Source organism: Pleuronectes platessa, chromosome 18 (genome assembly GCF_947347685.1).
Source record: "Pleuronectes platessa chromosome 18, fPlePla1.1, whole genome shotgun sequence".
Classification (NCBI taxonomy): domain Eukaryota; kingdom Metazoa; phylum Chordata; class Actinopteri; order Pleuronectiformes; family Pleuronectidae; genus Pleuronectes; species Pleuronectes platessa.
Genome location: NC_070643.1, coordinates 2,212,188 through 2,225,621, shown reverse-complemented (window position 1 = coordinate 2,225,621; position 13,434 = coordinate 2,212,188). Strand labels below are relative to the sequence as shown.

The window sequence follows — 13,434 nt, the reverse complement described above, 5'->3', positions numbered from 1 at the left end:
CTCCACTTCCTCCACAGACGTATAGGCCTACTCCTCCTCAGCTAACAGTTTGTAAGTTCTGTCATGACCTCAGAGAATGCAGCTCTGTTTGTGCATATATTGACAGTTATGTGCTTAAGGTTAGTTTTTGCCTTTTCACACAGCAAGGACCCGTGTACTTTAAGATTCTGTAATTATTCAATAGTTTGTAGCCGCTAATGTACATTTTAATGTCAAACCCAATTCAGTGAAAGATTACCTTTACAAGCTGTGCCATCAATCAGAGGCTTCATCACTTGACCTGTGAAAGAATGTAATTAAGTTAGCCTAATTGAGTTAATGAAGTGTCACACTTGGCTGACTTTACTATGTGGAGTAAATTGAGATAAAAATAGGCATCATTACTCATCACATGGTCTGGTATTTAGAGTGCAGGGCAGGGAATGCTTTCTTTACCAGCTCCTTGTGTTGTGAGTGTTTATCTTAGTGGAACATTCTGACCTTTAGCCTGTTTTTATTTTCTCAATGAGGCATTATTCCTGCCCCGTCTGATTGGTTTAATCAGGAGCATTGGTGCCTTCATAGAAGGAATATTAATCCCTGTGTGTGATTTGGATTTGTTTCTCTCTAAAAAATGTTTATCTGTATTTATATTTAATCTTAATGCCATAAGGGATACGCAATCGATAAGCCCCGCAGTCGAGTTTGCTCGTTTACTCAAGCGAATGAGGTACTTATAACATGATGACCTCGTCAATGATGGTTGTCTTTTAGACGTGGCCAAAGTTTAACTACAGTTTAATATGATTTAAAGGCGAGCAGGAGCTGCTAAATTAGCCTGCAGGGAGAGCGCGACATGGTCAGTGGTGGCCAGGCAGGATGCCAAAGACGAAGGGAAAAATCAATGGCTGGGAGTCACCTCAATCACTTTAACTAGGCGCTACAGACGCCCACGCCCCTCTCAGGGGCCAATTTGTGGAGTAAACAGGAGTGTGTGATTGCTGCTGGGGTCCCTGGTGGCCCCGACAATCCATTTCTCTGGACCATTCTAATAACCCTCTTAGCGGCGAGTGTACATGAAGCCACTTTTTGGACCCCCACGGTATTTTATGGCCATAAACTGTGTAGCAGGCGCTGAGCAGCCACACCAGCAGCCTTCGTTAGGATAACAGGGCTCCTGCTGCGTGGGTAGAAAGCATCTATATTCTGGGGGTATTCTGCATCCACACAACAACACTTCTATAGAAATACATAATAAAGTTTACTTTAACATTTCTTTTTCCGAAACCCACCACAGTTGAATATGGTGTTAATAGATACATGTTTAGCCTTAACCTCAACTTTGAGTTTCATATTTGAACTTAAATTGAAGTATTTAATGATTCCTCAAAACGTTTACAACAGTTGTATTTATCTCCTAGTTGGCTGGAAAAGAAGAAAAGCACATTTGTAAAACAATCAGGCACAGTGTAAAAGTATAAAACAAACAGCTGTAATAGTTATTTCAGCATTCACTGAGTACTACTTAGCTCTTTCAGTAACTATTTTAGTTTGTATATTGTGATGCCTGGAAGTTTAAGGTTGGATTTGTTTATCAGACAGAACAACTCTCACACATAACGTGATCATGTCCGAGCCTCTGTCTTCACTGATGATCACAGGTAGTGCATCTTTTGTCCTGCATATGTATAAGTAAACATTAGCCAATAATGAACCCTATAAATAGACAGGTCATTAATTATTGATGCAGAGTCATGTATGAATGAGTTTATGACATTTTTAGGGAACTGGTCTAATGAGGACTAATGGATGTGGGACCTGTACATGAGACATGAATGATAAGTATGTTGGCCCATGATCTTCCAGTTTTTTATATTTTTAGCTCTAAGTAGCACATGTTCGAAAACACAACGGTGCCTCATTCACTCCAATGAGACAACACAAACCGACACGGACACAGGTCGCAGTGAGCACATTATACGGACACCAGCAAAATGTTCCATTAGGCTAGTTCTCAAATTATGATTATGATTAGATGTTTGTCCTTTAGGGTTTCCACAGCTATAGCTGAAACATGAGAAGCCTGCTAATGTGGCCTGAAAAATGAGTGCACCGCTCTTTGTAGATAAAAAAGAACAAGGAGAGATGCAGTTTCAATAGGATATTCATTCAAATCCTGGAAAACAGATCCGAAATGGAGCCAGCTATTGGAACCCAACCTGCTCCAGAGGGCAACACAGTCCAGCTTCATCAAGTAATGACTTCCTTGAACCAGCCAAAGTAGAAAACTAAATAGAATACACGTAGGCATAAACCTCATGGCATTGTTCTAATTAAGCTATTTATCTAAGACTTGAGACAGACGGAGAATATATAATTGTATAATATAATTTGTAAAATACACACAATTTCTGGGTTGATGTTTAACTCAGCATGCATTTGTTTGATTTTTCTAAATCAAATAAAAATGTTCTCTCTTTATTCTGTAAATGAGACCAATTCATAATGATGTGGGATAGGTAAGACTGAACTGATTTGCTCATGAAAACATGTGTCGAGCCACACACTTACTGTGCAGACACAGATACATTTAACAAAATGCTGGTGTGCAGGACTGCGTCTCATCTGTGCTATAAATCACACTAATGGGGATGAGCAGAAAGCCTCTTGATCATAACAGAAAGGTCTCATAAACTGCAGCGTGCTGAAGTCTTCATTCCTCTGCTACCAGCTCGGCTTTTCTTATTGCTTCTGTACATGTGCTGTATGTCAATGCTGCCTGCTGTAGACCTCCCTTCACCGCTCTGGCTCATTACTGGAGCTGCTATTTGGAGGATTTGCCATCACTGAGAATGTGGACGCTTCAATCTAGGAAAAGCTCTTCATAGCAGCAATCTTGAAGATTTTCATTTAACTGGATGTCTATTAAGTCTCTGTCGCTGAAAGAAGTAACACAGTGGTGACTGAGGTTATCGCCAACAGATGAAAGTATTGTCTATATCTAACTTTATATTTGCAGTTTTATGAACTGGATAACTGTGGATACATTCCCAGATGAACAAGCTGTGTAAATTTGCCACAGATGCGGCTTGCCATTAAAATAATTTAACTGACTAAAACAGGCTGACATTTATTATGAAGCGGTTTCAGGAAATGTAATGTGTTTCTCAATGAGCTCAGCACTTATTGCTATCATTCATCAAAAACCCCAAAACACAACGGCCATTGCAGATCAGTTTGAAGCAATGAGGAGGAGCTGCAGTGAGCTGCTGGATGAAGAGCAGTAAACCTCCAACTTCAGCAGCATCAGCATGATAAGCAGCTCCTCTCCCTGTGCCCTGCTGTTCACACACCGCTGCCATGTGCAACTTTAAAATCAGAACACAGAGTGCTAGAAAAATTATTAACCATTAAAACCACAAGTATTTTTTACTTCCCCCAGAACCCTGGAAGCTGTAGTTTTAAACCACGGTTGTTGTAACAACCAGGAACTACAGGGGTCACCTAATCAATCAAGACTGAAATCTGCCAGACTGCCACTTTATTTCATTTGTTTTGCTTTTTGACTTGAAGCTGCAGTTTAAACGAAAGAAGTTACGTTCAAAATGTTGTGGAGGCTCAGTTTGGAAACCTTTTTTGTATCAAACCCAAGGAGACTGAAATACTGGTTGTTGCACATGTATGATGGAATGGAGTTTAAAAAAAATAATGAGTTAATACTTACTCAATAGACTATTAAGAAAGAATTTTTAATGATTAAATGTATAAAAGCAACTTTTTCTTCACATGCCAAGAAATGAGAAGAAGGGCCAATGAATTGAATGCCTCTAGGAATCTGTGTTTCCTGTGCCTCGTCATTTGTGCACTTATAGAGTAAGATTTGGGGGAATCTGCTAATTTAACTTAATATACAATATAAACAATTCCACCACCCTCTGTATTCATCAGAGGAGAAGTTTAAAATTTTGAGAAGAGTTGTCAGCACTGCATTACATATAACATAGAGATACACAGCCAGTTTCCCCACAGTGCCTGAACACGGAGAGCTGTTTATGAGTCTCTGTTCTAGTCTAAATGCTTCATATTGGAAACAGAGTAAGTCGCTTTCCCACTCCTGACTCTATATCCTCTGCTTGGATGAATCTGTAGTTATTGAGGCAATAAAAAGGAAAACCTGCTTGTGCATTTTACCTCTGATTAAATTAGCCGTTGCCTGGTAAGTTCACCTCGGTATCAGTCATGCCTCACTAAAATGGAAATACGTTTTGTGAAAAAAATTGGACATTAAAGAATGCCCTTTGTAATAAATGAAATGGGAATTGCAAATATGCACCGTCATGAAATTTAATTGTGCTCTCCGGTGACTGGTTTGTGGGTGCTAAAGCAGAAGTGCAGGAGAAACGCTGGGTGCAGAGGTGGTTAAATGTAGCGAGTAACGTACTGCCAGAGCAGGCTAATGAAGCCACTGTTTATGACCCACTGCAACTGTGTCATCTCTTGAATGGCAAAAATATGCCAGTGCACACTTGGCGACACTCAAACACACAGGCACACGTTTAGTACAGCCACCAAACCAACAGGGAAAATACAGTTTAAAGACAATGGTCATATAGAACAAGTGTGTCTATAGTGAGATGCAGGATTTATGATTTGCTGCTGTGGCATATTAACCAATGAAAACATTAGCAAGCTTATATACACACCAAATGCCCCAAATTCTATACATGAATTAGGCATCTTGCAATGATTCAGAGACAGATTTCTTGAAGAAAATGTGTGTGACTGCTCAGAGTGTTCATGTGCCAACTAATTTATTAACATGTGGAAATGAACTGATGAGTTATAGATGCAGTAAACACGTCATTACACTTACAGTAAATGCATGACTCTACCTAACTAGTCAGCATAGTAAGCTCTTTCAAAGTTGATGTACAGTCCAATCTGATGCAGAAGTTTAATTTGTTGTGTACACATCAGTTGAAATGAAAAATAATGTCTGTGGTTTTGAGTAAAACACCCACAGAAAAATTATCATCCAAAGAAGTTAGATTAGATAGCATCAAATCCAATGTATTTGGCATGCCAGTCATTTAAAAATCATTAACAATATAGAACGAATTGCACCTACTAATTAGAAAAAACATTGTGATTCAAGGAATATGTCATCAAAAGTATGAAATGAAGATTTAACAGCTTGACATAAATACAGGGAATCAAAGTCTTTTTAAAATGAAAATATTCATCTGTAATGAGCTACAGCTACCTAAAGTAATGATGACCATTTTAGATCGAAATCCTTTTGCATTTAAACTGGTATTTAAATAATTACACTGACCCTTAAACCAAGATAAGTTTCAAGCCAAATCTGGTTTTATTATAAAACCCAAATTAAATCTGTAATTACCTCTCACCTCACAATAGTGCTTGTTGGTTCCACTCAGCCTCATTTGGTAGCATTGCACTGTGCATAGGTATGCTATCATGTGTGCAGCTCAGTATTCAGCTTTGAGAGCAGTGAATCCATCATAAGTGAGAGGATACAACAAAGCACACGCACGTTGTGATACGCTCATAAATAAATACAGCGAAAGCAAAAAAAACATGATAAGAAAATCTGTCACACTAATTAACTGCTAATTCTTTTGAGGACTGTAAAGGCTTGATAAAGGACGGCAAAGCTTATTAAAGTACACTCATTGTTGCACATTATTCCTTTACAGTGGAATTTTAATCCCAGCCTGTGAGGTTGATTGCATAGGGTGAGCTGTTAGCAGATCTCTCTCTCTCGTTCTCTCTCTCGTTCTCTCTCTCTCTCTCTCTCTCTCTCTCTCTCTCTCTCTCTCTCTCTCTCTCTCTCTCTTGCTCTCTCTCTCGCACTCTTTGTGTGTGTGTAAGTGTGTGCACATCTTCACATTCAGGAGTAGCAATTAATGTTGTAGGCAACAGGGACCTGAGGCTGAGCAGCGGTAGAGCTGGATTGGTAGTTGTTGCCTTAAGAGCTCAGCCCGAGCTCTTCTCTCTCTGCGTCACATGACAGAGACGACGCTCTGCTCCTGCCCTTTAAAATGGCGACCTCAGCTCCAAAGAAAAATGTGACATTTCCTTATCATATTTGTATATGCTGGTGCCAGAGGGCCTGCCAGCCTATAGAAAGTAAGTGGGGGAAACAAAACCACCCTCCTCCTGTCTCCTCTCCCTCGTTTCCCCAGAGGGATTCAATGGAGATATCCCACAATGCCAGAGCCCATCAGCTCCTGCAGGCCTGACAGTGGGAGAGCGTCTGACTCTCCGCTCTCCACAAAGCAAATGTCTGAAGCAGTGGCAAGTGATGCAAAACACAGTTCCTCACTGCAACTTGAGCAGTCCACAAAAGGCTCAACATCGCTGCTACGTGTGTCTGTGGATCAGACATTGTAACTTCACTTTAGACCTGCTACATATTTTAACACAATCCTCAAACAACACACGCAGAAAATATCAATGTTCAACTTTGTAACTACACAGGAATAAGGACATGCATTTGCAATAAAATGACATAACTACCCTAAGAGTAGAATCAATAGCACCATTAAAACTGTCTTTAAACGTACAAATTATGGGAAACAAGTGTAAATGTGAAAACTGTCATTATAAACTCATACATCAGTAATTCAAAACTAAAATATCTGTAATGAGCTACAGACAAATAAATTAACTGCCGTAAATATCTGAATTAATTAATGGGCATTGATCAGCATCTGGTTAAGTTCTTCTATTAAATAGAATGATAAATTGACTGTATTTATGTAGCACTACTGAAGTCTGTACTCAAAGCACTTGGCAGTTTAAGTCACATTTATACAGCGCTTCTATTATCTAACATCATATAATGTCATCCCTCCCCATCATTTGATGTTCATACCTGACCATCACAAAACTTGGTGGAAAGATGCTCTATGAGTCAGGAAAGAATTCATTACATTTTGGTCTGTATCCGGATCAGTATGTGGATCCAGGATTTTTTTCAACTGGTGTTTTTCAACATTTTCGTTGATTTCTCAGGCAATAATTCACCAATCATTATGGGGGGAAAAAACAGACATCAGGGAATTCATACTCACTAGTGTCTGCAATTTTGGGCGGATACAAATATAAATCATGTACAACAGTGACCAGCTGATCACACTCAATATGGACAGCATGGCAACAAGAGCAGCAGAAATCAGGAGGAGGACACAGAGGATTCAGATTTGTGGCCCAGAAGTCCCCTGATGAAACCACAGATCACTAGATTCACTAGATCAAGATGTTATGTTGTATCTGCAATCACTCGTAAATATCAGTCCCCTAAACATCATTAGTATTTATAGCAGATTTTACTTGTTTACTCTGCAATTCGTATAAAGCACCTTCCCTGCACTGATCCATAAAGTTGTCTGGTTCAGATTTGTTGTCTAAGTCTGGTTAGTTAATTAAGAGAAACAGACTTGCCTTTAGCTTGAATTGCTAATTCACACCTGACAAACAGCGCTCATGTGTGTTATTTGAGATGTTTAACGGTGAGAAGTGAAAAAAGATGGGAACCATTCAATGCAGAGATGTCAGAAATCTAAGTTGATTTGCAGAAATGTAGACACAGAGAAGCATCAAGAGAGGTTAAAACGATCAGCTCCATTTGCTTTGGAGAGGAGATCATTAATCTCCTGTCGAAAAAGCTCCTAAATGCTGAGACTGAAGGAATTCTAACCTAACAATATAACAGCAGTGAGCTATTTATTAGTGAAGACAACAAGAAGTGCTGCGGGTTAGCAAAATGTAATATTATTGCAGTTTTTATTAACTATAGCTCAAGTTGTTGAGCATACATAAATTACAATATGGATTCCCACTTTGTGGTGAGTGACCATGAAGTGGCTGGATGCAGTTGTAAATGATGGGATCATTCTCAAGGAGGTTTAGATCATCTTTAAATTCTACTGTAGTTTACTTCAGTGCAGCGAAATGATACTATGACACGTGGGGGAGCTGTTTTGAAGAATTAAAACCTCGACTGACTAATAAAGGCTTTCCACCAGCAATTACACCCCTATCCAAATAACTCGTCCGACACTCCCCAGGTGACATGAACATTTCAAATATGATTAACAGCAGTCTGCTCCATCTGTCGGAGGCTTTAAATTGCATGCTGCACAGGCGAAATCTGTAGACTCACTCCATAAGCCTGACTATAAGAGCAGATAAATGAGGATCGGATCTAACGCAAGGCAATCTTCAGATGTACTATCACTTCCCGCACTGCACTTCATTGGCATTCATGGAAACATGAAAACAGATGAAGATTGGGCCGTGTCTGTCTCCGCTGCTGGACTCCCACCCAGACTGGAGGAGGCTGCTCTGCATCCAGATAGACAGCGGGATAATACCAGCAACAGTGAAGCTGCGGAGCACTTAGGCCTGTCTGCTTTCCCTCCAGCTGAGACGCGACTGATACGTGGCTGAGGGGTTTGAGCGAGGCAGATAAAGTGCATGTGACAGATCAAGAGAAGGCCCTGAGAGGCCAGGAGGACTGTGTCACCCCTCTCCCCAGGGACACACGCTAAATCAGTGGAGGAGGCTCAGGAGGCACATCTCTGGCTTTATGAGATAGTTAGCATGCGCTGGCCCCTCCTCCCCTCTTGTTTCCCATTTAAGAGCTGACTGGTGCTCCGATAACGGATGGTGCCACAGGTAATTGGAAAATTGGCAGGGCTGTCAGGGAGATTTGGTGGATGGCATGAGTGTATACGATGGCGGAGTTCATGAGGTGTCACCCCACAGCTAGATTTATATATCAACCCTATGGACCATCACCCCTAAGTATCCAGAGTTCAGGAAAAGGGGCATATTTTTCTCCGGGGGAGACTGCATATCAAGACGGCTTCAGAAGACAAGGTTTCTGTTAGTAAAGAGATGATGTATGAGCCGCCCTTTACATTACCCCGGACCTTAATTCACTGTCTACACGCACCTCAACAGCTTCTTCAAATAGCTCTGTACAGCAACCACTCTAAATTATTTACATTAGATTCCAGGAAATAGACCAGTTCAGCTTATCTTCATCCCAGTCTCTGACAGTTTAATTCTCCATCTGCGATACAGAGGTTTACACGACAGAGACACTGACAGTTTGGGTTTAGATAACTTCAGATATACTTTGTGTACCTGTGTGCCACATATTGGGGCGCCTGTGGCTCAGGAGGTGGAGCTCCTGGGTCCTCTAACCAGGAAGTCAGCATTTTAAATGGTTATCAAGATTAAAGTGTGTGTAGGTGTTTATGTGTATACCTTCATTAGGCATTATTTATATTCTAGGTAATGCATCAGAAAAGTTTTTATTAAAGTCTTTGTGATGACTTAAGATTTAAAATTGCTCATTGTACCATCCAGAGAGTTCTAAGTTGTTAATGACCTTGTGATACCCTGTGTAGTGTGTGGCCGTGACTTGTCATGATGACAGTGTATCTGCATATGGCTAAAATCAAGACATCAAAGCAATCAATGAGCTGTTTGAACTTTGAAATAATATGCTAGATACTCATTGTCCTCCAAAAAGCTTTTGTTTCTTAAAGAAAAAGAGTTTGAGTTTAATCTTTAGTAATTTCACCGGCAGAACACATGAAAGAAACATTTGACCATTGAAATCCTGTTTAATCACATTCAATTCAATAAAACAAGTTGTGACTCCACAAGGTATTTATTACATATAAATACAAAAACATATGATAACTCTGCTCGAGTGTGGAGGATGAATTTGTCACTCATTGCTTCTTTGGAATTTCCCTTCAGAGCTGCTTGAAGACTCCACAGACATTAATGCTGAATGGGGACTAACATTACAAGCGCTGTGTTTCACTGATACTCAGTAAACCAGTATCAGTGGGGCCCGTTGCTCACATTCTAGTCTCCATAATTATGTATCTTTTTTACACAAGTTAATTGCAGCAATGTTTTTTAACAAGCTCCTGCATCAGGTTCACGTTCACTTTTTTCCATTGCTTTGGTTTTTGACCAAATATCTGCAGAGCTAAAATAATATTCCCATCACGGCAGATTTACTTCATTGTTTAATGTTGCTTAGAATGGTGCTAGCTGCTAGCATGCTAACTACTAACACATCAGAGCATTATATCTGCTCACTGAAATTGCACTCACTGAGGGAAGCTGCATTGTCCCACAGCTCCAGCCACAATCATGGGAGGTGTCACCACAATATGGAATTAACTGTACAACCTTCTACCAAACCGGATTCCATTTGGTGTCGGAAGGCCAAACACAATTTAGACTGGAAAAAGGCAAAGACATTTAGTTTCAAATGTAGTTATTTATTTGATTTGGGGGGAAAAACTAAAAGCTAAAACATTTTAACGACATTGCAATGCATCTCTTAAGCACAGCTGTAGAGTTTACACACCCAATCCCTTCAGCAACATGTCTTCTGAACCTTTTCAGAGTCTAGTTTGTCTGTTTTAAAAGCTGACCACATTCATAAGTTTGTCTTTTAAGCTGTTTCAAATTTTACATTGTCAGATGGATCACAATGTGCTCAGATTATGAAATTAGCAATATTTAACTAACGATATATGTATAATTGAGTGAGTAAATGCATATCGGCGTAAAAGCAGGCTTAAATGGCTGGGAATTACAATCTGCCCTGTGTGGGCTCTGCGCTGTATGAATGTGGATTCATGAGGTGTTGTGGTCCTCAGATCGTAACCTGGTAATCACACATTCTGGTGTGTAGATGTGTTTATTAACCTTTGGAGAGGGGATAATTGTATCTGTCAGAGTCGTTTAATCACCGCTGCAGCTCTCATCACTGTCACTTTCACTTAGTCTGCTTTACTAATTCTGCTGGCTCCTGGGCTGGCCCACCGTGATTTCTGCTCTGTGCTGGGGCATTGGCTGGATTGTTAACCATCAGGGGCTGAGTCCTGCGAATTCTTCTCCATCAAACACAAATACTCTTCTTCATAAACTGTTTCCATGAATTTCCTCTACATGTGATGGCTAAACATTGCTTAAGAAAATGTGAAAAGTTGAGATGGAGGGAGATAAATCATCTGTATTGCTTTTCTTGTCCTGATCACCACTCAAAGCAAACACACAAATTATGCAGTGCATCTGTGTGCAGCATTCTCCGTATCACACATCACTCATACACTGCTGGCACAGCGGTCAAGGCTAACTTGGGGTTCAGTGTCCTGCCCAAGCAATGCTGACCTGCTATTGAACCAATAACCTTCTGGTTAGATAACATGCTCTACCTCCTGAGCCACAGCTGCCACTTTTCAGAAAGACGGTTGAAACAAAGCGTAGATGTTGTTGAAGCAGAACCTATTTTTCACATTCAGTCTTGATTAGCAAGTTGACGCAATAGCCACATTTAATTCCCTAAAAAAAAAAAATGGTATGTTGAATACTTGCCCGATGGTCTTTGTAAGCTAAATGCTCAGGTTTTATAAGCTGCAGCTGCAAGAAAACAACATTTATTTGCACTCCCTCATTTCAAGAAATACTACAAGTGTCAAAACAGCTAATTTATATATCACACTCTTGGAGAATATGTGTACTTGAGTATGAGCTCATCAGAATCAGACATGAGTTTTCGCTGCTCCAGCCATAAAACCAAATTATTTTGTGCCAGACTCTACACATGTATACATCCATCGGTGTGCCTACATCCCTGCAGTCGCTGGAACAGACATGGATCAGACAGCATCAGACTTTTACTTCTAAGTTTCCTCTCACCCACTTCAGTTTTTCTCTGTGAATCAAAAAGGCTGATGTAGTTCAGACTGCCTGTGTGATATATAACGTGTGATGTGTCCTGTGTTTTCAGGAGGAAGAGGAGGAGCAGCACCAAGAGGAAGATGATTCTGTTAAAGAGGAAACGGCCGAGCAGGAGATTCCAAACTAAACCCCATAGTGGGACGTAAACACTCTGTGGCTTCACCCTCAGTTTATTGCACATGCAACTTTCTACTAGCCTCCCAAAGTTTGTAGACAGCCAGCAGTTAGTTTCCACTTCAGTGAGCTCAGCAACCAGAGGTGTCTTTTAGAAAACACTATTTCAGAGGAGATATCTTTGAATATAAGGGCAGAGTTTGTAGTTTTTATGGACGGGGCTCAACACACTGACATCTTCACGAAGCCGCACATTAAAGCATCCAGCTGCAGGTGCACACACACACACACCACAGTGCTTCTTCTGCAGCAGGGATATGTGTCTGACTGTTCCCGCCCAGCCACCTGATGTACTAATGACACTTTCCATGCAATCTATTTTCATACACTAATGTTCATCAGGCAGTGTGTTCACACAGAGTGTCCTGTTTACAAGGAGAAGCTGGCCGAGCGGGGCTGAGCCCGCAACGCACACTCACACCGGTTTGACGGCAGCAGTGACGTGAATGCATCTCACTCTACATTCGACTGGCGGATTTTATTTTTATATTTTATGTATATCTTCTTACTCCCCTCATTTAAAATATATACTTATTTTCGCACTTATTATATAAGCTCATGTGAAATATTGAGTTTGTTTTCCAGCATGAGTATCTCAGTGCTATACCCAATATGCTATCATTGGATTTGAAATAAAATCCTCCATGTTTATTAAATGTGACCACTCAGAGATTATATTTATGTTCTTTGTAAAGTCAAATTAGTTTTGGGCACTTTTTCTTTCCCAGATGGTTCTTTGACCTGACCGTGGGCTGTGGCCCGTGGCCTCTGCACTCTCTGAGTCTCATCACTCACTCGTCAGCAAAGTGTAGCAGAAGAAGTGAAGCCACAGCAGAGAGAGCCGAAGTCTCAATAGTCTAATTATCAAATCAACCACTTCAAACAGTCTGATGCTACATCAGGAGGACTTGCCTCAAATAAGAGGCGATGTAAAGTTGATTTTTAGAAACCACATCTTATAATTTATCAAAGAGCCAACGAATGACTGGATGTCTCCTCAGCTGGAGTATTCGACTGCTGTCAGGCCAAAGCATTAAATTGAACCCTTAAAGTGCCAAATAAATCTGAACTGCAAAAAAGTATTTCTTCTCTTTCACTGCTATTTGATGTACAATAAATGTAAAAAATCTCTCAGTCGCTGTGGTTTTCTGCATTTGTGGTGTCTGACTGTAGTGACTCAACATTGGCAGGTAGTTTCATTCATTTCATGTGTATACACATGTATACGCTCCATCAGTTTTTTCTTACACTGAGTAAAATATGAAAGTACATTTCAGGCTGCTGTCAGCATATATACAGATGCAAATGCATGTACAGCTGTAAAATACAACTGTATAGCCATAAGATATTTTTCAATCTGTGTAAGATTCAGGTCTGGTCTATATTCTTAAAGGCTGCAGAGATACTTGAGAACATTTAGTTTTTTAACCATGCATAATTTCATTTTTTATTACACTTCTTCATGACATAAAC

The 13,434-nt window shown here is 40.2% G+C and overlaps 1 protein-coding gene across 1 annotated transcript in view; it reads left to right on the top strand.

Annotated features, from left to right (window-relative positions):
- The window catches only part of phf14 (PHD finger protein 14), a 95,184-nt gene extending 82,094 nt beyond the window's left edge, over positions 1-13,090 (top strand). Inside the window, exon 18 of the mRNA XM_053446453.1 lies at positions 11,837-13,090. Within this exon, the coding sequence (XP_053302428.1) occupies positions 11,837-11,914 (78 nt within the window). The 3' untranslated portion in view covers positions 11,915-13,090. The remainder of the gene's footprint in view (positions 1-11,836) is intronic.
- The last annotated feature ends 344 nt before the right edge of the window (positions 13,091-13,434 follow it).